The sequence below is a fragment of the Diadema setosum genome, chromosome 13 (assembly GCF_964275005.1).
Source record: "Diadema setosum chromosome 13, eeDiaSeto1, whole genome shotgun sequence".
NCBI classification, from domain to species: Eukaryota; Metazoa; Echinodermata; class Echinoidea; order Diadematoida; family Diadematidae; genus Diadema; species Diadema setosum.
The window spans coordinates 1,951,184-1,976,745 of record NC_092697.1 but is presented as its reverse complement, the minus strand read 5'-3'; the positions used below and the strand labels follow the sequence as shown (position 1 = coordinate 1,976,745).

The 25,562-nt window shown below is 36.2% G+C and overlaps 1 protein-coding gene across 1 annotated transcript in view; it reads right to left on the bottom strand.

Annotated features, from left to right (window-relative positions):
- The window catches only part of LOC140237056 (zinc finger protein GLIS3-like), a 40,287-nt gene extending 35,361 nt beyond the window's left edge, over positions 1–4,926 (bottom strand). The window contains exons 1-2 of the mRNA XM_072316997.1: positions 4,909–4,926; positions 109–219 (exon numbers count right to left, since the gene is read on the bottom strand). Of these exons, the coding sequence (XP_072173098.1) occupies positions 109–219; positions 4,909–4,926 (129 nt within the window). The remainder of the gene's footprint in view (positions 1–108; positions 220–4,908) is intronic.
- Between the last annotated feature and the right edge of the window lie 20,636 nt (positions 4,927–25,562).

Here is a 25,562-nt window from a genome sequence, read left to right as displayed (position 1 = left end):
CTGTCTGTTCAATTTATTCTTCATCTTATTAAAGCTAATTCAAACATGGGAGTCTTCTATCACTTTAAACCAGTAAGTTTTCGAGGTGCGGGTATTAAAGACACTCACCTTTTTTCTTGCCTGCTGCTCTTTGGCTGCATGTGCTTTAACGTGTTTCCTCAGCGAGCTGGGGTCCGTGTACCGCTTGGTGCACCCTGGTATTTGACAGGCGTAGGGTTTCTGCAGAAAGAACAACACGAGAAGGCCAGTAAGTTAAAGCGACCAACGATATATTAAAAAAAAAAAAAAAAAAAAAAAAAAAAATCATCATTTGAAGGCATCAATCTGCAGTGTATGGATTACCATAACACTTCATCCCAGTGGCAGAATTTGATAAGAAATTGATCGTTGGCTTGTGGCTGAAATGGACGTCGACAGCCACAGAGCCAGGGGAATAGACTGAGCTGTTATCTACCCCATGAGCGAATGAAAAATGTCATAAAGGTATCTTGTGATCTTTGGAACAGATATGAAATATGCCAAACCACCAAAAAACAACAAAAAAAGCAAGTGATGGCAGGAAATTGAACAAAAGTTCTAAGACCCTTTTTTGACCCATCTCTCCACCTTCAAAGGTAACTTTTAAAGCAGGTCATTCTGCACATATGCTAGAAAATGATGTAGAGAAGTCAGCAGAAAACTACTACTGAAGACCAAAGTTTTAGTGTTTTCAATCGTTTAAATAAAATCATCAAAATATTTCATGTGTCACAAATACTTAATGGGTGCTTGAGCATTTACATTTGAAAAAGAATATTTCAGTGCATTTGGTTCTATGTACTGTTTAGTGATTTACTTTTCCTTCAAACTTCATCAGTCAAAATTGTCGAAATTTAATGCGGAAATATGCAAAATAATCTATTTAGAAAGGACATAGAATTTGATTTGTGACATATTGAGATGCAATTGACTGTAATCTTTCCTCTTAAATGTTGACCAAGGCTGTGCAGATTACTCGAGAGCTGACAAAAAAAGATGTACACTTTCATTTGCAAATAGATCATCAGAAATAAAATGAAAAGGAGATTTGCTCAGCATGGAATTCCATGTCTCACTCATCTCAGGGAAATGTATTCAGACGAGAATCACAGTGACAAAATGTGTTGTCTGCTGTTTACAGGCAGGCTGTACATTGCAATCAGTCTCTCACTGCAGGACCCAGAGGTTGTACTACAAGCATGGTATTAATATCCCCATGCTCTACAGACCCCCTCTTATCCACCTTGCTCTATAATGGCACAAGAGGGAATTGTTATACCGGTACGCATAATTTAACTTTCTGGATTGAATCAGATTTTCAACAGTGACAAATTTCTTTTATTGAATCACCTCCACATCTTTCTAAGAACTGGGCAATGGAGGAGAAAGTAAGGAGAGAGAAAAAGAGGAGAAAGACAGAGAGACAGGGAGAGCAAGAGAAGGGGGGAGCAAGATTTAGTTAAATACACAAATGTTAGTACCAGCATCCAAACACAAAATTGTTGCCCTTATTCACGAGCTGGTATCATCACTACCATACATGCAGATGTCTTATAATATGAATGACAGATTTAGAAGCCCATCTTAAAGTCTTTTGGCATACAGCAATACACAGACCATAGTTTGGGTTGAGATGGGGGAAATGAGATTTTAACTTTTTTTGAGAGATGATTAGATATCATATATGGAATATGAAAAAGCATACAATTCTATGAGGTATTCAAAGTTTGTTTGATAAAAATTTGTTTTCGAAATGGTTGATATCCAAAAACAAACTAAAGGAAGGGTCCTAATAAAAGGTGGGTGCCCCCTTTTATTAAGACCTCTCTGTTTCTGGATATCTCAGCCATTTCAAAACCAATTTTCATCTAATAAACATCGAATTCCTCACAGAATTGTATGCTCTTTCATATTCCATCGAAGGTTTCTCATTCCCCCTATTCAGACGCAAGCCAGTTTATACCAAAACTCGATAAGAAACGACGTATAAAGAATCATCGTATAGCCGATAGACCGTTCAGACGCTAATTTCGACCATTCCGGAAAAACGTCGTATAGATGTGCAGTTTCTCACTGCGCATGTTGTTATGGTCATGAGTGACAGGTACAAGGTCACCTTTCGTGCTTGCTCCCATTAAGCCCCGCCCAGTTATGCAGTTCTATGGTCGCCATACGTTCAGACGCACAATGCACACGATTGAATGCTGATTCGTTATCAAGTTCTAGTTCAAAGCGATGCTCTGACCGTCGTTTCGTTATACGTTGTTTCGTTAGTCAGCGTTCAGACGTATGAATTCATCATATAGCTATACCGTTCTAGTATAAATTTTTTGCGTCTGAATGCCCTGATTATCTCACAAAACAGCTGTAAACCTGCAGCCCCATCTAAACCAAAATTGTACCATCCCTTTAAAACATGCTCAAAACCTTTGGACTCCACTCGTCTAGTTAAGAGCTGGAAGACATTAATTTGACAGGAGGCAAATCTGTGATTCTCATCATGTTCCCCTCTGGATGGAGTGCTACTACAAATTGGGGGGCTGCTACCCTCCCACTTAACCTCCATCTGGACCAAAATTGGAAAGTTGGTGTCAAGATCAGGTTGGTGTGATATTTAGCAGGGTCTTATGCCCGGCTTTACACTATACCTCTGCCACTTCTCAAACTTGGCAGTAGGGGTGTGGTCTGGAATTTAGATAAAACCCATTATCTACTGACGTGATATCTTGCATTCTTGCCTGCACCCATTCCATGAATAAAAGGTTGCATCCATCTTAAAGAAGTCATCGTCTATACCCTCATTTTTTTTAATCAATCACATCCCAGAAACGACATATCTGCAGTCCGTTACTGTGAATTTTTATCATAATTTTCAACTATTCATTGATAGTATTTCAAAGGGGAGTGTAAAAACTCCTCTTGATCCAATACAAGTCCTTGAAGACAGCACCCACCAAGAATCCATAAGAAATGTCATGCAATAATGACTGATTATTGCCACGACTATTAGCAATGTTAAATTATATTATACTTTTATTACATTGCTAGACATTTTTAGAATAAGGCTGCGTTTATCTAAAAAAATTCTGAGGCAGAATCATGATCCTAAACGCATTTGAGGCATTTCAGGGGTTAGATAAATGCAATTGTGTTTTCAAATGTGTTTAGAAATGCCGTTTTGAAATGCCTTTCAAAGGGCGTTTTGAAACATGTTTGAAACCACGATCACCGTTCTGTGAGTAGATAAACGCAATGTAAAGGGTCATGGCTTTAAGCCCCTACCCCCCCCCCCCCAACAAAAAAAGAAAGCACAAAGGCTTTTACAACATCTTCTGAATACAGAACTTATGATCAGAGGAACATTAAGTTCCTCATACCACTACCGACATGAATATGGGGTGAGGGGATTAGGGTTGTCAGTTTACCATTTACCATAACTCATCCTTCTTGCTCTTTTAATATGTCTGTCTGCCTGTATGTATTTCTATCTGTCTGTCTATCTGTCTGTCTGTCTTTCTCTCACTCTTGTTTGCTTTCTTAGGAAGCACATAAGATTTTAGTGCAATCACACCCTCCATGTCCAAACTGTAATCTCTTTAATTCCCGTCTCAAGTTCAATGTTTATTTATTGTGAAATGATGAGGGGAGGTTTCTAGCGTGGCGTCACTCAGCCAGTCTGCCTTTTAAAAGCGTCTATGAAAACATGGAGGACAATGCATTGTGCCCTCTGTGCTGTGCCATCTTTTAAGCCTTCAATGTGTTAGAGCTACACAATGTCTTCAATACTTGTGCAGTTAAAGTCTGCATTGTGTTCAGAAAAAGCAGTGAGAAAAAAAAATGATCCAGAAGTTTGGCCAACAACCAAGACTGCACATGAAACTAGACATGAAATATGCCTTGTATTTGTGAGAGTAGTATCAGAAAGTAGCATTGCAACAGAACTATAGTTTTGCATGTCATTTTTTGATGCAGATGTTATTTTAAAGTATTTTTGCAATATTTTTTTCCTTTTGAAGTAGAATTTTTCCAAATCTACCCATCCCAGAGTACACAGAAATATCTGTGATTAATAATTATTACGAATTTATTCATTACATTTTTTACCCTCAAATCATTTTATATGTAGACATTTACGTCGATGTAGGGCAATTTGTCAATCAGTTGCAACAACAACAACTTGACCAAAGAATTTCATCAATTTGAATTTAAGAAGTACTTAGACCAGTGCTCTGCTTATAGTACCAACACCCCACGAACAAAATTTCTTTCAGATTTTCTTTCCAATCAAACATACCATTGAAACTCGGAAACCTGTGGAAATGACATGAAAAGATATGCCATTGCTGCATGATCTTGACCAGTTGAGGACGGACTGATTTTGCTATACCACACATTTTCCATAGACACCTGCCCGAGTATTCCTGGGAGTCATCTTCAATGGGTCAATAAAAGGCTGGCAAAACATGCTGAGAAAAACTGAGAGATCTTGTATGATTCAAAATATTTCCCTGAAGAAAAACCTCAAAACTTTTCTGCTTTACATGTCCACTGGAAAGTTGTAATCTTTATATCAGGATCACAGGAACCATGAAATATCAACAAAGTTTATTATTGGCTACAAAGGATATAATTGATATTGACAATCTTACATCGTCAGCTCCATGACCCAAACTAAAACTAAATCTTTACATTATTCTATTGCCTTTTCCAGCAATCTTTTTTTTTTTTTTTTTTTTTTGCTCTTCTCACTTTTATTGGTGCAATATTTACTTTGAACACATTGGCAAAGAACACGAACTCATGACGCAGAATGTGCATGGGATGATTTACATTTCCTGAAAAGATGTTGCATATGAGTACAACAATTGGCATGAAGGAGGGCGCTCTCACCCTTTGTTCTGAAAGCATGGTTCTCACTTAGTTCGCTATATTTTACCAAATATTTGCTGGAGAGAAGTCTTGGTGATTATATACAGTGAGTAGTATTGTCAGTATTCATTTGTAGGACAGTTTGATTGCAATCATGTCAGTGAAGCGACATCTTGATACCCCTGAAAAGGGAAAATTTGCTCCGCCGAAGAAAGCGAGCGCCATTGACGTAGTTGACGACACTCCGATGGTGTCGCAGCCCGCTGGGCCGGGCGACGCAGCTAGCTCGCCCCCGCCGGACTGGTTCGCTTCCTTCCTAGACAAATTCTACAAACTGGAGGAGCGTATAGACTCGTTGATAATAAACAGGCTCGAAGAAATAGCGCTAAAAACGAATGCCAACGAGGAGAAAATCAGTGCTTGCTGTATCCAGCTGGATACAGTTACAGAGGAAGTGAAAAAGTTGAAGAAGGAGAAGGATGACATGCTGTTGAAGATCGATGACCTAGAAAATCGTGCAAGACGGAGTAATCTGGTATTGCATGGTATCCCAGAAGTTCCCAGGGAGAACTGCTATGAAACCGTGAAGTCGTTCCTTACCGATTTTGTTGGTGTGGATGAGTATGCTATCGAACGGTGTCACCGCACCCCTACAGTACGCGAGCTGAGTGGTACAGGGAATACGAAGCCAAGAATTATCCACGTCGCTTTCTCGTCGTATGCGACCAAGGAGAGGGTGAGAAAAGCGTGCATATCCAAGCTTAAAGCCGAGGGCTCCTTCAGAGGAAGCAAGATCTACGTGTCAGAGGACTTTTCACGACGCATTCTACAGATGCGAAAGGAAAAAATGGATCAACTAAAGCAGTTGAAAGACGCGGGAAGGAAGCCCTTCTTCTTGTACCCAGCAAAACTAGCTTACAGGAGTAAGGAAGGAAAGCTTGTCTTTGTTTAGTGAGGACATGATCTCTCATGATCAAAATAAAGAATAAGCTCTGACTTTTATGAATTTGAGACATGTATATACACTTCAAACACTTTGTGTAGGTTAGTGACTCCTTATTGATGGCAGAACTTTTTTTGGTTTACAAATTTTGGTTCCAAAGTTTTCTGACTTGTTTTTAATTGTTTTTCTCATCTTTTGATCAATGTGACATGTATTTGTAGAAAAGTAGATGGATGTTAAGTTTTAAAACCACATATGTATGTATTGTATAAGTGTTGTACGTTTTATTTTTCATATTTGTATACTTGTACAGTGTACATTAGTATGTATTTTATTGTGTTGCCATGGCACGAGTATATTTTCCAAAATATTTTTTTTTTCTACTTTTGGGTCTAATTCGCTGCTTAGTTATTTAAGATACAGTGGACTCTCGTGGCGAGGTCTTTTGGGCCAGGAAGGTGTTCTTGTTGTGGTGAAACCTTGTGTTAGCATTCCAAAATAATGCGGTGCAATGGAGGATTGCAATTTGGGTCTACGGTGATTACCTTGTTGTGATGAGACCTCGTGCCAATGCTCATTATAATGGGAGACCACTGTACATGTTAAAATTGTATTGATGGGAACTGATTTGCTATATCGTGTGGTCATTGCAATTGCATTTTCACTTTTCAGATAATTCCAGGAGTAGTGTGTAATAGTTACATGTATGTACTTACTATGAGGAATAATTTTTCCTTTTATGTATGTGTAGATTGCATTCTCATAAATCCAAAGTTATTTTTTTAAATTTACTTATACAGTATGTATTTTTAAAGTCATGTCTAGGGCGATTCTTCGTCGAGATTGGGGTATTAGTATTAGTATCATTTCTTTGATTTCTCCTTTTTTCTTCCATGTAGTTCAAGTTTAATATATACCACATGTAGAATTGTAATTTCAGTAATTATAAAAGGTTATAATTTTGTTTTGTTTTTTATGGTAAGGCTCTTTTGGTTTAATCTGGAGTGTAATTACTTTGGATCTATGTATGTGACAATACTGTATTTACCTTTTGATTTTTCCAGCTGATTTGGTTTTTTTCTGTTCCGTGCCAAACTTGTTCATTTGGTTACATGATTTTGCACTTGTCAAGACTGTTTTGCTTGATTTGAAGTCTTGACTACTTGTGCTCTTGCTCTCTTCAGTTTTTTGCCTTGATAATACCGTATTTGTTTGTTTTTTTCTCTCTTTTTTACATATTTTTCATTGTGTGTGTTTTTTTTTTTCTGTGACAAGATGTGTTTTTATTCAACTTTTCATTGTATACTTCAGATTATTACAATCTGGTTAGTTTTATGTATATTTGTGACATTCGACCAATGCACTTTATGTTTTTTCTGTGATCCGGGGTGGTACTTTTGTGTGTTTTTGTTTATAGAACAATGGTAGTGAAATTAAGTACTTTCAACTGTAGGGGTCTACAAGACTTTGTAAAAAGAAGAAAGATTTTTCATTATTTGCGAAATACTGAATCTGATATAATATTACTACAAGAAACTCATTCTGCCAAAAATGATGAGAAGTTTTGGAAATCCCAATGGGGTGAACAATGTTGGTTTGCAAGTTTTTCTTCGAATAGTCGGGGTGTAGCAATACTAGTAAGAAACTCAGTTGTTTTTAAAGAAAATGCAGCATTTTATGACATTAATGGTAGATTCTTAATTTTAAACGCTGTTCTGAATGATATACCTGTGACATTAGTAAATATTTATGCCCCAAACAAAGATGACCCAGATTTTTTATTAGAAGTTTTTGCAGAAATTGATAAATTTGATAATTCTGTTTTAATTATAGGTGGAGATTTTAATGCGGTAGTAAGCCATTTAGATTATCAGGGTACTCGTCAGCAACATTCCAATGTTAGGGTTAGTAATATATTTTCTGATATTATTGAAGAATATAATTTGATTGATGTTTGGAGACATTTTCACCCAACACTAAGACAGTATACTAGGCACCAAAAGACACCTCAGGTGTTATCTAGATTGGACTATGTTTTGGTGTCAAGCAATTTCATTGGAAACTGTATTAAATCTAAAATTTCTCCAGGAATTCAGTCGGACCATTCAGTAGTCTCAATTCATTTTAATGATAATCTTCCTTCGAGGGGTAGAGGTTACTGGAAGCTTAATTGTCATTATTTACACCATGATGCAGATTATATTAAATTGATTAAAGAAAAAATAATTGAATTCAAACAAATTCATGAAGAGTCTGATTGTAACCCTAATACTCAATGGGATGCCCTGAAGTGTGTTATAACTGGAACTAGTATTGAGTATTTTGCTAGGAAAAAAAAAGAAAGGAATAAAGAAAAGGAACGTCTTATAAATGAAATTCATAAAATTAACTCGCAGTTAGGTGAGGATGTCTCAAAAAATAAACATTTGTTATTAGATTTAGAAAAATTAGAAGATAATTTAAATAAAATTTATGATTTTGAAACTAAAGGTTTGATTATAAGATCTCGGGTAAGGTGGTTAGAAGAAGGAGAAAAAAATTCAAAGTATTTTTGTAATTTAGAAAACAGATCTTGGCAAAAGAAAACGATTAGTAGAATGAAGGATGAAAAAGAAAACTTGATTTCTGACCCTGACAAGATTTTGCAAGAAATACATGCTTTTTATAATAAACTGTATTCCAACCCTGAGCATCAAGATATGGCCGATGAAAATGTACGTCAGGATTTGTTCAATGATTTGAATATTCCAAAATTGACTGATGATGAAAAACAAATTTTGGAAAAACCTTTATCTAAACAAGAAATATTTGATGTTATCAAATCGATGAAAATTAATAAAACTCCTGGATTTGATGGACTTCCTATTGAATTTTACATAGTATTTTGGCCTGACATAAGTGACATGTTGATGAACTCTTATAATTTTTCTTTACAAAATGGAATGATGTCTGTATCACAGAGAAATGGTGTTATTACTCTTCTTCCTAAAAAAGATAAGGACCAATTGTTGATAAAAAATTATCGTCCTATTACACTATTGACGGTTGATTATAAAATATTAGCAAAATGTCTCGCAGAACGTATTAAAATATTTATGCACTCTCTCATTCACTCAGATCAGTCTGGTTTTTTAAAAGGCAGAAATATAAGTCATAATGTTCGATTAATTTTTGATATTATTGAGTATACTCAGGTTAATGAAGTTCCTGGAGCTATAGTATTACTTGATATTGAAAAGGCATTTGATAGTGTTAATCATAACTTCCTTTTTCTGACATTAAAACAGTTTAATTTTGGAGATACATTTATTGAGTGGATAAAGACATTATATTCTGAACGGAAGTCTTACGTTCTAAACAATGGTTTTTTAACCAATCGTATATCCATGCAAAGAGGTATTTTTCAGGGCTGCCCCATATCTCCATATTTATTTTTGTTTGTTATTGAGGTCATGGCCTTATTAATAAGACAGAATGAGCAGTTGAATGGGATAAAGATAAATAATCATGAAGTGAAGATTTCTTTATTTGCTGACGATTCTGTTTGTTTTATAGATGGAACTAGAGATTCTTTTGGTGTATTGTTTGATATTTTGGATAGGTTTGGTAGATATTCTGGATGTAAGATTAATTTAACCAAAACAGAGGCACTTTGGATTGGGTCAAAGAGGGGATGTAAAGATTTTCCTTTGAGAAATCAAGGAATCACATGGAAAACTTCTGACTTTAAATCCTTGGGGGTTAATTTTTCTTTGGATTTGGGTTTGATATTTGATCTTAATTATAAAGAGAAGTTAAAAAGAATGGCACAGACTATAAACTGCTGGCGGATGAGGAATCTCTCTTTAATTGGTAAAGTATGCGTAATAAAGTCCCTTGTTTTGCCACAGTTAATTTATCTCTTTTCTGTGCTTAGTATAAAAATCCCTCAAAAATTTTTTAATGATTTGAATAGTCTCTTTTTTAAGTTTATTTGGAATGGTGGTAGGGATAGAGTTCAAAGAAAATGTTTGTATAATGACTATATTCAATGTGGTCTTAAAATGATTGATCCATGGGCTTTTGCACTTGCTCAAAAAATGACATGGGTTAAATGTTTGTTAGATGAAAATTATGAGTCTGTCTGGAAATCTATTGAATTATTGGCCCTAGAGAAATTTCATAGAGACCCCAAGATTCTTTGGAAAGCATATGCCCCAGAAACAATTTTGCGATCTTTGCAAAACTCACAAGTGGCTGAGTCATTACGTACTTGGTATATTTATAGAGAATATGCCACTTTAGAATCCTATGATTCTAAATTTTCTGAGATTGGGTCTTGTCAAGTGCTGTGGTTTAATAGATTGATTCGTTCAAAATCAAAAAAGTATTTCTATTATGAAACTTGGTACGAAAAAAATGTTTTGGGAATTTCCGACTTGTTGAACCCACCCCTCCCTGGTCATAAATTATTTGAAGAATTGATTTTAGATTTTGATATTCCCCATACAGACAGAAGAAAATTCAATTTCTTATTAAGGAATATTCCTAATGGATGGTTGGACGATACTGCATTGAATAATTTAGATATTTGTGATTCTTTGGTTATTGATTTGAATGCCCAGAAAAAAGTACCCAGACATGCTTACAAAATATTAAATGTGCTACATGTCCCTGAGAAAAGATATGAATATTGGAAAAGTCAAATAACAGTCCCTGATGATATCATTTGGGATAATGTACACAAGATTAATTTTACTTGCACTATTGATACTAGGTTACGCTCTTTTTATTTTAAAGTTTTTCACAAATCCATAGCTTTGAATGCTTTTTTGTATAAAATTAAAAGGAAAGACTCACCAAACTGTACATTTTGTGGGAAAATGGAAGAGACTATGGTTCATTTGTTTTGCGATTGTGAGAAGGTTATACCAATTTGGAGATATGTAGTAAACATAATAGAAATCCACATTAATAATTTTAAGCTCTCCAATTTTGAAAAATTATTTGGTTTATTATCAGATCAGTTTTTAACATACCTTGTATTAGTTGTAAAATATTACCTTTATATTTGTAAATTTAGGAATGAAATACCAACTGTTGATTTTTTTAAGAGTTTCATTAAGAAGCAAAAAGAAACAGAGTATTATTTAGCTAAGAAAAGAAATAAGCTTACTTTACATTTCAAAAAATGGAGATTTGATTTATGATATGTTTAAATGTTACTTTAAAATTGTTTCATACCCCTTGGATTAAGTTTATTTCATATTGTGTATTGGTATGCTGAATACTTGTCATTGTATTTTGCTCATTGGAATCTCCATGATCTGTCGCTGATACAAAGTACAACCATGTGTAGTACTACATTGTAGTTAGTGAATTTGCCGGCCCTCTGTCTGGCCTTTGTTTTTTCCAACTTTGTTGGCGCGCCTTGGACATGAACTAATTGCTCAATGGTTTTGGAATTTTTTAGGCTCTAACTTTTTTTTATTTTTTATTTTTTTTTTTTTTTTAAACAGTCTGTAATGTAATCTTTTCCTGTCAGGGATTTCCAGGTCTGATTTAGGCTTTATGTAGTGGTTTGAATTACAATGCTAAAGATGTCTCGAGATGAGTTGAGAATGTGTAGTTTTGAGGGTTGATTAGATGAGTAAATTTTGATTGTGTAGGATATGGTGTGACTTTTGTCGTTGAATAAGAGGGTATGGTCCTCTTTCAGACCTGGGGACCCCACTGGGGGAGCCATTCTCCCTGGGTGTGTTATGAGACGGGGGTCTTTGAGGAAGCTTTACCTTACTACTTATTGATGAATCATGGTGGTTCTCTTTTTATTTTATCTCTGAATTGCTCTTGTCACTTTTTCTTTTTCTTTTTTTTTCTTTTTCTTTTTCTCGTGTTTGCTGATTGATGATTATTTGTAAATATTGTGATTTTATGTGATTTCGAAATAAAACATATAAATAAAAAAAAAAAAAAAAACAATTGGCATGAACCCACGTTTAGAATTTATGATGTATTGGACTAGCGCCTGCGACGGATGTTTTTGCTCTCTGACTGATTATAGGCTGAGTCACGTCAGTAAGAACTTGTGCAATTTTTAGAATGTTTATTGTAAAGGGAAAGGGCTGACAGTCAAATTTAGGGGGTAAACCAAGACTACCTCACAGTATCAACAAATATAGAAGCCACTTGCCAATCGATCACTTTATTCCTGAAGAACCAATCAAAACAAGATTTGCGTACCCTTTTGTTCAGGCTAGGAATAGAAGGGCAGATTATTTATCTAGAGCATTTCTATTTGGACATGAAATAAATTATTGGCCGATTTGGGATGATTAATGAGTCTCGCAAGAATAATTTTCCCAACTTCCTGTCAAGAAGAATACAGAATCACAACTCAATTTCTTTTTACTTCATATAAAGAAGTGTTCATAATTGACTTGGGCATAGGACTTTATTTTGGAAATTCAACCCTGTAGCAATACGATGAGAGTTCAAATGACCATAACTTCATGTAATACGCAGTAGCAAAACTTGTCACAGCTGACAAAACATTTTTGCAGAAAATCCTACTCTGGTCCTGTACAAAACATTTTGAAGGAATTTTACAGGAGCAACACTAGCTCTTCTTAAAAAATGGTAACAATTAAACTAAAGTACTAGATAAAATACTTACACAGTATACTAAAGCCTTCTGCTTACTGCTGATTTAATTTTGTCACTTTTCACTCAGAGCACAAATCTCTTTAATAGAAAATTCTGATCTAATCCCGGATTTCATGGGGCTAATTCTCTTTCCAAAAGAGCAAAGTTGCCCCCCCCCCCTTTTTTTAAATCACAAAGGCACACCATAGGAGCCAGCTTATCAGCTATAAAAAGGAGGAAAATTTAAAAGTGCAATGAACAGAACCCACAATGAAAGAGTCTTGTTGCCAAGGGCAACCATCCAAGCTTGGTATTATCCAAGTGAGCAGCCTACACACAGCCAGTCCTACTCCCAGGGTCTGGAAACAGACTCTTTACTTTGTAAGAAATAGAATGTGCAACTCCATGTTTAATTGAGAGGTCACTGAAGTGAGTGGCGAATAGCTCGAGGGGGGCAAGAGATTAAAAGCTTAGATACAAACTGCACATTTGACTACTGTAAAATAAGGAATGTTCGCATGCATTTTGATTTCGTGAAATTAAAATGCATGCGAAAGTTCTTGTCTACACTATATGCATTGAATGCTAGTGGCAGTTCACAAAAATTTCATGCTGCAAAAAAAGGCCGTCGGTGCCAATTCGCGAAAAATTCATGCCTCGCATATATGTTTTACATTAATTGATCAATACAATATTTCAACATCTAAAAGCAAACTGACTCTTAAGACAGAAATGCACACCTGCAGGAAAATTTACCCTAAATGTATACCAGCGTGCAGATTTACATAGTGAATTACTACAGTAGAACATATCAGTAAACATTTTATCAGTCACTAAAAAGTAGAGAAGTTGCACAGTTTTGGCTCAACCATTATGACATTTTTGCTGGATAAGAAGTTCTCTACGACAGTTCATGATGGCATGATGGTCCAACCATGAAAAAAAAAAATGCGAAAAGATTTCTACAAATTTTCATTTTTCTAGCATAACAAAAGAGCACATGAATCCCCCTACCCTTAACATATGATGTGCCAGTAACAAGATGAGGAAATGTGTACTTATCACCAAAAATGAAATTTGTGGTATTCTCCTAAAATTGTCTTTATATCCTTAACTACAGTGACATCACAACTTAGGCACCATTGATGCCAAATGGATCCAACAGGCACTTTAAAAATTCATGTTTGATCCGATTGCCAAATTTCCAGTGAGGTTGGGGGTGTGTTCTACTAATATTTCTGCGCACATTGAATCCACTGAACATGTTTGGGATAAACTCCCCCTGAAGGTGTATACCTTGCACACTTCAATGAACACTCAAGATCATAATCAGAGCAGTGTAATTGGTCTCTGTGTATTGTTAGAATTGATACTATGGTAACGATTGCTATTTCATCAACGCTAAACGACAAACATTACACAAGGAACACAATTCATGCGAAAGGAGCATGAGCTTAAAGGAAGAGTTCACCCACATAATGTCTGAATTGTACGAGTGAAGTAATATCAGTAGAACACATCACTGACGTTTGAGGAAAATCAAACAATCTGTCCCACAGTTATGAATTTTTAAAGTTTCAGCACCGCCATCGCTGGATGAGAAGAATACAGCAGTTTGTTACATTACTGCTGGACAACAATACAGTAAAAATATAATAAGAACTCCATAAAATTTCATTCTTCTAAAGTACACTTCCCCTCAACTAGTTACTGACACATGTGAAGGGTAATGTTGTTCCCCCTGCTTTCTGAAATAGGTTAAGTTACATGCTTTCCTTTAATTTTGCTTGAAATATGAAAATATGTTGAATTAGTTATATTTTCTCTATATTGTAATCCTGCAGTGATGTAAAAAAAATGTATGGCGTCACTGAAACTTGAAAAATTCCTTACTATTGGACAGATTGTCTGATTTCCTCGAACTTTCAATGATGTGTTCTAATCAATCCACATTGGGTGAACTTGTCCTATAAAGTTGTTGTAAAGGATTTGATCATCCTGTATTAGTATCATGAACCCTGATGAAGAATAGTGTACAAAGTCACTTAGCTGACATGATCTTACAAAAAAGAATGGAATCACAAACAAAGTGGTCACCAAAAATCTCTGGATGGAAGGTAAAGAGATAAATATCTTTTACATTTTGGTCTATTGTAACACAATCATTCACTTTCATAGCTTAAAGAATAACATTTACTGTTTGGTACACACATATCACCCATTTGGTCAAATGCCTATGTATACAGTCTTTGCATGCTGGGAGTGAACTAAGAAGGTGACACATATGTTGCATACAGTAAATAAAAAGCTGTGACCAAAGTAGTGACTAGCTTCAAAAACAGGTTTCATAATGGCATCATTTTCAGAACACAGCTCGTTTAACCCTTTGACGATGAGCTGATTTTGCTATAAACACACATTTCCCCTAGAAACCTGTCTCGAGTATACTTGAGACTAGCCTTCAACGGGTTAATGCGAATGGGATGCCCAGAATAATGATACGTGTGCCTGTGTAAGCAAGTGTGTCGATCACTGCAAACATCACATCACATGCATCACTGAAAGTCTCTGTAGAGCCTTTCTGTAAAAGTGTCATGGCACTTGCTTATCAAACTCTGTAAGTTTGCCAGAAGACTGTCTTGGTTAGGAGTAAGGGGTAGGCCTAATTCTAATTTTTGCAGTTTTTTAACAAAGACTTTTCTCTTTCCTATAGATGTATTGGATGGTAGTAAAGGACAATTCACGAATTCAGCAAATAGACGGGCTATTTCAACAGAGTACCGGTAAGGCATTTTATAATCAAGAGTCGGCGATACAATTGCAAAATGGGAATCGGAAACTGCTTCTCAGCAAACCTTTACAATTCAAGTTCATCATCCTATTATCATCGTTATCTCTGAGTTTGATCTTTTTTATTTTTTATTTTTTTTAAACAATCGATCCAGGTCAGCAGCAGACGATGAGGGCAGTGTGTGCAGACCACGCCTCCTCAATTACCCGACGAGTCCCCTTTTATTCGGATTCCACTGACGTGCATGCGACGCGCCGTGCAAATATTTGCCAAGATTCACGGATGAGATCCGTTACATCTATGGCCACGTGACAATAGTATACAAATTTGATTTCGCCACTTTCGTTTGGGTCTTTTTTTCCCCTCCTTTCTGTCTCTGATCCAGCGCCATCTATACGCCCTCCAAGCTATCATAATATGTATTAAGATTCTTTTATGCATAATATTCTTTCTCCTGTGACGGAATATCATGTACATAAAAGGAAAAAGTGCAGTCACAATTAGTTGTGGAGATTACACAGGGATAATAGAATGGTGTCAGTAACAACGGAGATGGGCACGTACCACTCAGTCGACAACAAAAGATAAAAAAGAGTCTGTTGTGGTGACATTGACGGCTCGGCGACCAACTGTACAGTTGCATGACTAATGTTCCAAAAAAAAAAAGACAAGCTATTGAAAAACAGAAGACAAAGTTACCAGGAAAGTAGGTCACATGTGTACTCATCTGGACTTTTTATCACTTTTTTGATGTTTGACTACCAATGTATATTTTCCTTTGCTGTGTTACCATGACTGCATTTAATTTGCAAAGTCAGAGATAGTGGAGGTTGGAACCGATGTTACCTTTATTTCCCATGTTTGTTTTTCCCCATAAAACATACTCTAAATTATTACGAATTGGAGCTGACGGCCTTTTTCATGGCATGAAATTTTTGTGATTTGCACTGGCATTTGATCCATGAAGTGTAGACAAGAACTTTTGCATGCATTTTACTTTTGCAAATCTTCACTCTTGCGAAAGCCATGCAAAACATTTCTGTTTTACAGTATCTGCACACACACACACACACACACACACACACATCTATAGGCCTATGAATGAATACAATATTTGGATTTTCCCTCCCTGGTAAACTTGCTTCAGGCTTAAAAAACTCTTTTTTCTTTTTCTCTTTTTTTTAAACTGATAAAGTCTTATTGGAGATTTATTCAGCCAATTTCTGCAATATTACTCAATATGGACATCTGTCATCATTTCACAGAAACCATCAAAATCCAAATTGCATGAGAGAGACATAAAAAAAAATATTATCATGTGATAGTATCAATTTGGGAGAAAATTGTGTGATACACACACCATTTGGGATTGATAACTCCAGCTGTGGTGAATTTGGACAGATTGACTTCTATTGGGGTGAAATCGTTCCAGAATGCGGTAGAAAATTTGCCGACAGATGTTCTGTATGAAGAAGTTGGGGGGGGGGGGGGGTTAAGGGGCTTCACAATGGTTACCAGTGACCTAAACAGACTGATGAATATTTGTCTTCATATTGTTTTTGTCACACCAATCAATGAATAAACGTGAATTTTAACCCTGCGCCTTTAATAATGATAATAATAATAATAATAATAATAAATGAAGTAGCAAAGGATAGCAACTGTGAGCAAAAATACCATCAAATTATACAGGAATGTGCCCCAGTCTCTTTTGAATTATCACTACCTTGTTTCTGACCAGTCGAGTTCTATAAATATCGCCTAGAAGCAAGAGGCAAGCAGAAATAACATTCCAAAGGAAGTGTCCTAAAGGTCAAGTTCTGACCACCTGCTGAATCAGGCCAGGGTGTGGCAGTAGTGTCCACTTGATGTGTTGTATCAGTTGCTACCACCAGTCAAAAAAAAAAAAAAAAAAGAATTTCAGCAGGATTGAAATATGTTTGAAAATTTATTGATTGTACAGTCAATTCATTAAAGAAAAATCATATATCATTATCAATTCAGGATTATGGTCAATCACATTCAAGCACAAAGCTAGCAATGAGAGTTTGATGGAGGTTTCCACAGACCATGAATACAACAACCAAAAAAAAAAAAAAACATCAAACGTGCTACATGCTGCAATGAACTCATCAATAGTATTCCATATACATTGTTCATGTAGTTGTTGCTGTTGTTTCTCTCTTGCTGTTGATGATACTGAACTGTGAACTTCTAAATCCAAAGATTTAGAGTATTTTTTGGCAAAGAAAGAGGGTAAGCTTGCTTTACATTTTCGAAAATGGAGACTGGATTATTAATTTATTTATGTAGTTGAATCCGGAGTCCCGGATGTGCCACATATTTTGTTGGTCCTTTTTTATTGTTTGTTTCTGTATCTTGATAGACTACGGACCTGATGAAGCAAAGGGTTATTTGTAAAATTATGTTCCTAAAAACCTTGTTTTAATACTGTTTTACTTGATACAATGTATATTGTTTAGTGATTTATAATCGACATTATTGGTTTTTGTATGCTGCCTTATCTTATTTTTTTCTTTTCTTGTTTATTTTTATTTGTATAATCATGTTTTTGATCTCTGTAATTTTGTTTGATGTTGTTTAATAAAAATTGAAAGATAAAAAAAAAACAAATCCAAAGAGAACCAGTAGGATATATGGTGATGTCAAAAAAGTTAACAAGCTTTTGGTACTCTGGGTTGGGGTGTTTCACCATTTATTTCGAAGGAGACAGTTATATACTCAGTTGTCATTTATGTTTGTTCAGTTTCTCGTATAGACCTTCCAGTCCACTATTTCTTTGTATGTCATTCATACATAGCCCAGACGTGGTAAGAGTTTGATGACTTAGAATCAATCACTACGGCATGCCCTGACATCCATCATTTCAAGGCACAGCACGCCTCCCCTTAAAGAGATTGTATAGTTTTGGTTGAGACCTAATATCAGGTTTATAAAAACATTTGGTGAGATAATGAGAAATCTCTTATGAAATATGAAAGAGCATGGAATCTCAAGAAGGATTCAACATTTATTTGACGAAAATTGGCCTTGAAATGGCTGAGATATCCAAATAAGCGTTCCTAATAAAATGTGACAGGCCACGACTTTTATTAGGATCTCTTTATTTACCTTGTTTTTAGATATCTCAGTCATTTCAAAACTGATTTTCATCAAATAAACTTTTGATTCCCCTTGAAATTGTATGCTCTTTCATATTTCATAGAGTGGTTTCTAAATATCTCGCAAAACATTGCATTAAGCTGAATCCTCACCTCAACCAGTACTGTACAGTCCCTTTAAATCCTTTTGGTCCCTGTCACAGATCTTGTGTTTATAAAGAGTGGGAAGGCTTTGAGACGTGTTTGGGGGTGTGTTTCTTTGTTGTTGTCGAAAGAGACAGTTATGTACTCATCCCCGTCTGCGATGTTCCATCCCCCTTTTCCTAAGGTGTATCAAACTTAGACCGAGATGACAAATGTGCGATGATCAATCATTTTTTACAGAGATTTCACAGTGCGGTCTAAGAGAATGAGATCAGTTACACACCAGTTCTTCTCTTCTTCTTGCCTATTTTTTCATCTTCCAGCCGCCACACTAACTAAGCACACTTCCAGAGTCAACTGTGAATGGTTTTTCGGTCGGAACTCGTCACCACACGGGCCAGGCCATTGTACTAGACTGTGATATTAAAGAAACGTCAGACAGTCACACGAAGACAAGAATTTGGGAACCTCATTTTGCCTTTGAGCTATTTCAGAATGGAAAACATTCTGACTGAACATTTGATTGATTCCTAACCTCTCCAGTGCTTGCTTGGATTTTTAAAAGGCATTCATGTTCCGAGAGCTCTAATATTGCTGTCATATGGTCAAACTCATTTCTGCAGTATATTCATTCTGCTCCACTTTTACAGAACCGCAAAAGATTATACATTGAGATGTGTTAATATCAATGTTAATACTGCACAAGACAAAAAATATATTTTCTTCTACACACTTGTATATATTCCATACAAATGGTTTAACCCGAAAATTGATGTTACAACTTGCAGAGACCCATGAATTTCAATAATAAAAGATTAAAATCAAGATGCATACAAAAGTTCTCTTTGGCATTATATGCACTGAATGCCAGTGACGATATGTGAAAATCTACAGCTGCCATACAGGCAGTTGGCTCCATTTTCATGCCGCGAATAATTCTGGTTTTACAATACTTAATTTTTAGTCTTAATAAAGAGCATGGTTCAGTTTTTTACATCCTTATCTCCTATGAAAAAAAAAAATGTCAAAACACACATAAATGGACAAAATATTATCTGGTCCAGGAATTAATGGCAGAATATGAGAGAAGTAAAATCACGGCTGTATTTCTTTGTCCATTTCAGGAAATGTGAAGGACGGCCTTTGGAAAACGTCAACTACTCACAAAAGGATGATAGCTATTGACCTCATTCTGAAACACCTAAATCAGGACAGGTCATTCTTTTTTTCTCTTTTTATTGGGGTAGGGATGAGTTGAGAAGTCACTGACAAAAGTGCAATCCGAAAAACTCTCATCATTGAAGAAGTTTAACGTACCGATGGCGGGCAATCGTGAGGGCAGTGGTCCAAAGCGGCCATTGTCACCTGTTTGATAAAGAATATCGAACGTGCCGTATTGCCATCATCCCTCAGGTTCTGTGATGGAAATGTATCTTTGCCGAGTCACGACGGATCTACGGTGCTGTCTGTATTTGCCCAAGCTACAATTACACTTTATTACACCTTATTAGGTCTTTTACCAAGTCTATGGTGCGTGCAAAATGTCAACATTTCACACAAGACAGAAATTCAGCACAATATTTTCCCTCCCTCTTTCTCAATAGACTCTGCTTTTCATTAAATTTTGTCATCCACAAGTAAGTCTGAACGAAACATCATCATATTGATATATTTTTCTTCTTCCTTTGAATAAAAAAAGATATAAACACTAAACAAAGGAAACAACAAGCCTGGAGTCTCGATCGTTATCTGTCGTTTTCGCTCTCTTTGATCCTTTTTTTTAAGGCACATTCACTGCTCGGTCTGTTTGCGCTAAATGAGAATCTAGATCACGCGTAAAAGCTCTGCTGGCCCCGGGAGTGTTTCATGTAGCGGGACAACACAAGTTTTGTCGCGGAAAATGCGACATGCGACACCAAACATTATCCGTTTATTTTACACAGAGTTTGAGTCTCTTATTGACTGTCAGTCAATTATATTTTACGAAGTGATGTCAGCGCTAAGGGGGTGTTGCAACTGTTACCCCGAAAAATGCATCTGCTAGTCCTATTCATCACCCAGCCATATATTTTCAAGGTCAGTTTCACAAGGACAAAATCATCACCTTTGATCTGACATACTCATAATCCCCTTTCTGGAAAGCTCACAGTGAACAGGCGAACATAAATCTCTTTTGGGATTTAAGTGTCACAGCACTCTTCAGCAAAAAAAAAAAAGGTAAAAAAAAAGGTAAAAAAAAAAAATAGGTGCCGGGTCATAAAAATTTGCCTTCTGATCATGTTTGTACCAGAGTATCTGCAGTGATCTGTTCTTTAAAGGAAAAATATATTTGAAAAAAAAAAACAACATTCAAATAAGTGGAAAGGCACTGCCAGCATGGCAATATTCAAAATCAAATACGTGAGTGTGCTTATTCTAAAATTTTCTTGCATGTATACTGAAATGTCACTGAAATTATGATTAAAAATGTCCCATATATCTTTTTTTTGGGTGTTTTTTAGCAGCTTTTAGCAGCAAATACCTCAATTTAAACAAAACTGGAGTTAGGTCATTTTGCAATCAAACTCTTCATGATAATTTAATTAATTTAATCTATGATATTTTTTGTTGTCGTTGTTGTTATATTAACCAGGGAGAGAGTTGTGAGATAATACATAAATAATGAAAGTTTATGAGTGCAATGGACAGAATATTTCATGAGGTGAAAGATGAAGTGATCCATTCATTGAGGCGCAGCTGAGTTGAATGGATCAATAATTTCATCTTTTACCGAAAGAAATATTTTGTCCATTACACAGATGAAAAACATTTGTTTTATAAAACACCTAAAAATAGATTTTGTCATTTCATGTTTTATGAATTTAGAAACAAGAGAGAAAGGGACTTAATTCTGGTGTATGTCACTGGTCGCATTCATACTGCAAACGCAAGCATTTTATGTACGTAGTGTGTCAGGCTCTCCGCATGCATGCAAATGGAGCAAATCGCATGAGTCCAAAATTGCACAGTAAATGAAGTCGCAATTCCTTGAATGATGACATTAACAGTAAAATGGGACAAATGATTGATACAAAGCAACCAATCAAATGAACAGGGATCAATTTAGGCATTACATAAATAGAAATATCATAGGCTCAACTGGTTTACACACCAAGTTGCAGCCAGCTTCATAGTTCTGTAAACATAGGTGAAAGGTTAAAATGTTCTAACATTCATGCATGTCTACTTGAGGCCACTTGAGGATGTGAACAGCATTGCACTCTAGAATGCATTTTCACATCATGAAGTAAAGTTGACTTGATGGAGTAAAATGAGATGAATAGATCAAAAGAAGCTTCATCAAACTATGACTCTCTAATAGGTTGGTACATGGTAAAAGTCTGGAATATCATGTTTGTGAAGGATGATTAAACAGCTATACCATTTTCCCTCATAAAAAGTTTCCGACTGGTCTACAAAGTAGTCAACAATAGAGCACCAGAGTACATTGGTAGTGTCTGGTACGACACTCTCACTCTAGGCGCACTCGTCTTTCATCGTCAGTTACTTTCACTCAACCACGCACCAACAACTATAGCTGGCGATGCAGCTTTCTCTTCTATTACTACATCCAGGCTGTGGAATTGGCTCCCTCCTCTTCTGAAATCATCACTAACATTCAATCACTTCAAACAACTACTCATTCTGAAATCTGTATGTATGCACTGGACTCATACTGTCACTGCCTGGTAATTTGTATATAACATTTTATCTCCTATAGCGACCAGGGATGACATCTCATAGCGTTTTGTGTCCAGTGGAAAACTTGCTAAGAGAATACCAAACTATCATTATTACAAAAAGTAATTGTTGTCACATTATAGCAAGGCTACAACAATTTGATTGCAAATGATCAATGTTATCATTACTGGTTTCATGTTGAAATATGAAATCTATAGAAGGTCTGAGTAAAGTGCCATGGGATACTTGTTCAGTAATTATATCATCATCCCTATTCCAGTTTGAGAATGTAGTTGTGATTTACCTGTATCACTGATTTCTAAAACATGGGATAATCTGATTGAACCTCTCCTTTTTGTTCATCTGAATTTACTCTCTAGAGTTATGCCAGATTGTCCGTGGCTCAGAATTGCATTTTACAAATCATGACCTCTTAATAAGGCAGAACGAGATCATAAACTTTGGACCAACACTCCAAGGATTAGAGAAACAAGTTTGGGACAATCTGACCAATCTTTGACTTATACACCAATCTCTTTGTAGTAGTTCTCTTTTCCCTAGTGCCCCCCCCCCAAAAAAAAAAAGAAATATGGAGAACTGGAGAGAGAGAGGGGGGGGGGGGAGAGATATCAATTATACAAACTTGTGAATTGTTGCACCTCCTTCATCCTCTATATTCCTTTGCTTGAAAAAAAAAAGTGAATAACTGGCAGCAGTCATAAATCTTTATGGGATTCATTGTGTCAAACCATTCAAACTATTCACACATATACAAGAGAAAAGGGCGGGCTGGGATGAATCTGAACTCTAGTCATATGATCCCTTATGATAGATTCTCAGCTTTAGCTCACACAAGAGACCTGGCCATGACAGTGAGAGAAAAATCCCATCTACTGAATCAGCCTTTGAGCTAGGTGCCTTCTGTAATGAATACACAACATGCTGCCTATTCACGAGTATTGTAAGCATATATTCATAGATATATGCATTTTATTCATCTATAGATGGTTTACAGGGATATTCTATCTTACTGAAAGAAGGGATTTATCATATTATAAAGCTAACAGGTGCAATGCCTTAGCTTAATGGTTGGTGGCAGTAATGTGTTGAAATTCACACGCAGCGTACAGGTGTATTGGTGTCATGGGGGGCGGAGGTGTCATCACACACCCTTCTGATGTCTGTGGAATATGCCTGGTTTCCTGACATATTCAAACAATGGAGTTTTGTGTCGTATTCAAACTTTATGCAGAACCTATTCTTAAGAGCGAAAGATGTTCCTTAGATACAAAAAAGCTGAATATTTCAATTTGTGCTTTCCCGAGACCATTGCTTCACCTTTGAAGATAACTAGTGATTTAAAAGGATTTCAGACTTTAATACATCCCAAAAGCGATCGATCACATATCGGTATTGCGAGGTGATATCGCTTGATAATGGCTATATGTGATAGGGAGAATCATATCACTAACAATACTTTCTTGGCTATAGACTGTTTCTGTGGTGTGTTCAAATTCTATGCATGCTTTGTTCACAGAAATTGCCTGTAACCCATTGAGGACGAGCTAATTTTGCTCCAAAATGCATTTCCCATAGACACCTGCCCGAGTATACTCGGGACTAGTCTTCAACGGGTTAACAACCACAAAGCTTGCTTGAGGCTTACTTTACCTAAACAACTAAGTGCATTCCTGCCTAAGGAAAACTGGAGGAAACAGGTAAATGAAATGGTTTGTTACTAGGTTGTCCGAAAAGAAATATCCATATATTGTTATATATTACATAAATAGTCTATTCATTAGCATGATTGCTGGTATTTGTTTTTGCGCTTGATGTATTCTATGCATTTCTGTTTGTTTGTCTGCTAACAGGCAACGCACCTGGCTTCTGATGCATATTTCCTGCGTAGACAAATTTACGTCTAGATGAGATTTCATACCCAATGAGCCGTGATGTGCATCATACCATTCAATTCTTCGATTCATTTGTTTGCATTCCACTTTGTTTCATCATCGAAATCTCCAAATTCTCCAATACTTTCATTATGATTATATTTCAGGGGTAAAAAAAAAAGAATCATGCATGCTCCCCATTGTAAGGCAAAACAATGATGTACTAGAGGAATAAAGGAACCCAAGGTTGGTGAAATAACCAATTCAAGCAAATCATTAAGCAAGAATTTATGGCATTGGAAGAATAATAGTCTGACGTATAACACCTGGTTGAGACGGCTTGTTTCTCGCTACAAGGGAATTTCCCAGCTTTGAAGACTCAACTTTTTTTTCTCTCTATTTTACTCTTTCTCTCTTCTCTGCTTGCCTTGCCATCTCTCTATGGACATTTACACTGCCACTTTTACACATTCCAGTAGTTTGTTGGAAGTTGCTAGGCAACAAACGGTATATGAGCGATAGACCATAATAAAAAACAAACAGTGAATCTTTTTGAAACTCCACAATTCCATTCCTGTTATAAGCGAATGTCAATTAATGCTCACTCCAGGACTGGCCAGTTTTCTTGCAGTTTTGGTCACATGATATCTATCAATCTATCCTCTGCAGGGGAAATCTCTTGCCTGCCAGCCTACACTCAAAGACAGCAGCAAGTAGTATCTATGCCAACTACTTGCCCAAAAACCTGAATATCCTGAATATTCACACAAGTGCATTTCCTGCCATAACACCACATTTTTTTTTTTTTTTTTAGCAGTGAGACTGGTACATCCAAAAACTCACTTTTTGTTGATATATAAATGCCCCTACTTTATTTCTCCTGTGTTTTTTATGACTGTCATCAGCACTTTCTCCTTCTCTTACACGCACATAAATGAATAAATATATATATATATATATATATATATATATATATATATATATATATATATACATACGTTTATGTTCACATCAATATATATGTCTATACAAAGGTTTCTCTTTGTGTAAAATATATTTCTCTATCTCTCTTCCAATCTATCTATGTGTCTCCATCTAACCTATATCTATCTCTCTACTCATCTGTCTGTATAGCTACCTCATTTCCATTGATCTATTTCTCTCACCCATCTATCTCTCTTACCGTGTCTAAGTGTGTCCTCTGGTGCTTGGCCCGGTCAGACGAATTGCTGAATGCCTTGGTGCATCCCGGATGTTGACAGAGGTACGGCTTCTCGCCCGTGTGAGATCGCAGGTGGATCTTCAGGTTCTCTAGGCGAGAGAATGCCTTATTGCACCCTTCGAACTGCAGGTATCAGGGCGAAGGAGGAGTATTTTGAGGAGAAAAGAAGGGAGGCAATGTTAAAGTCGAATCCATTTGTGAACGAACAATATGAGAA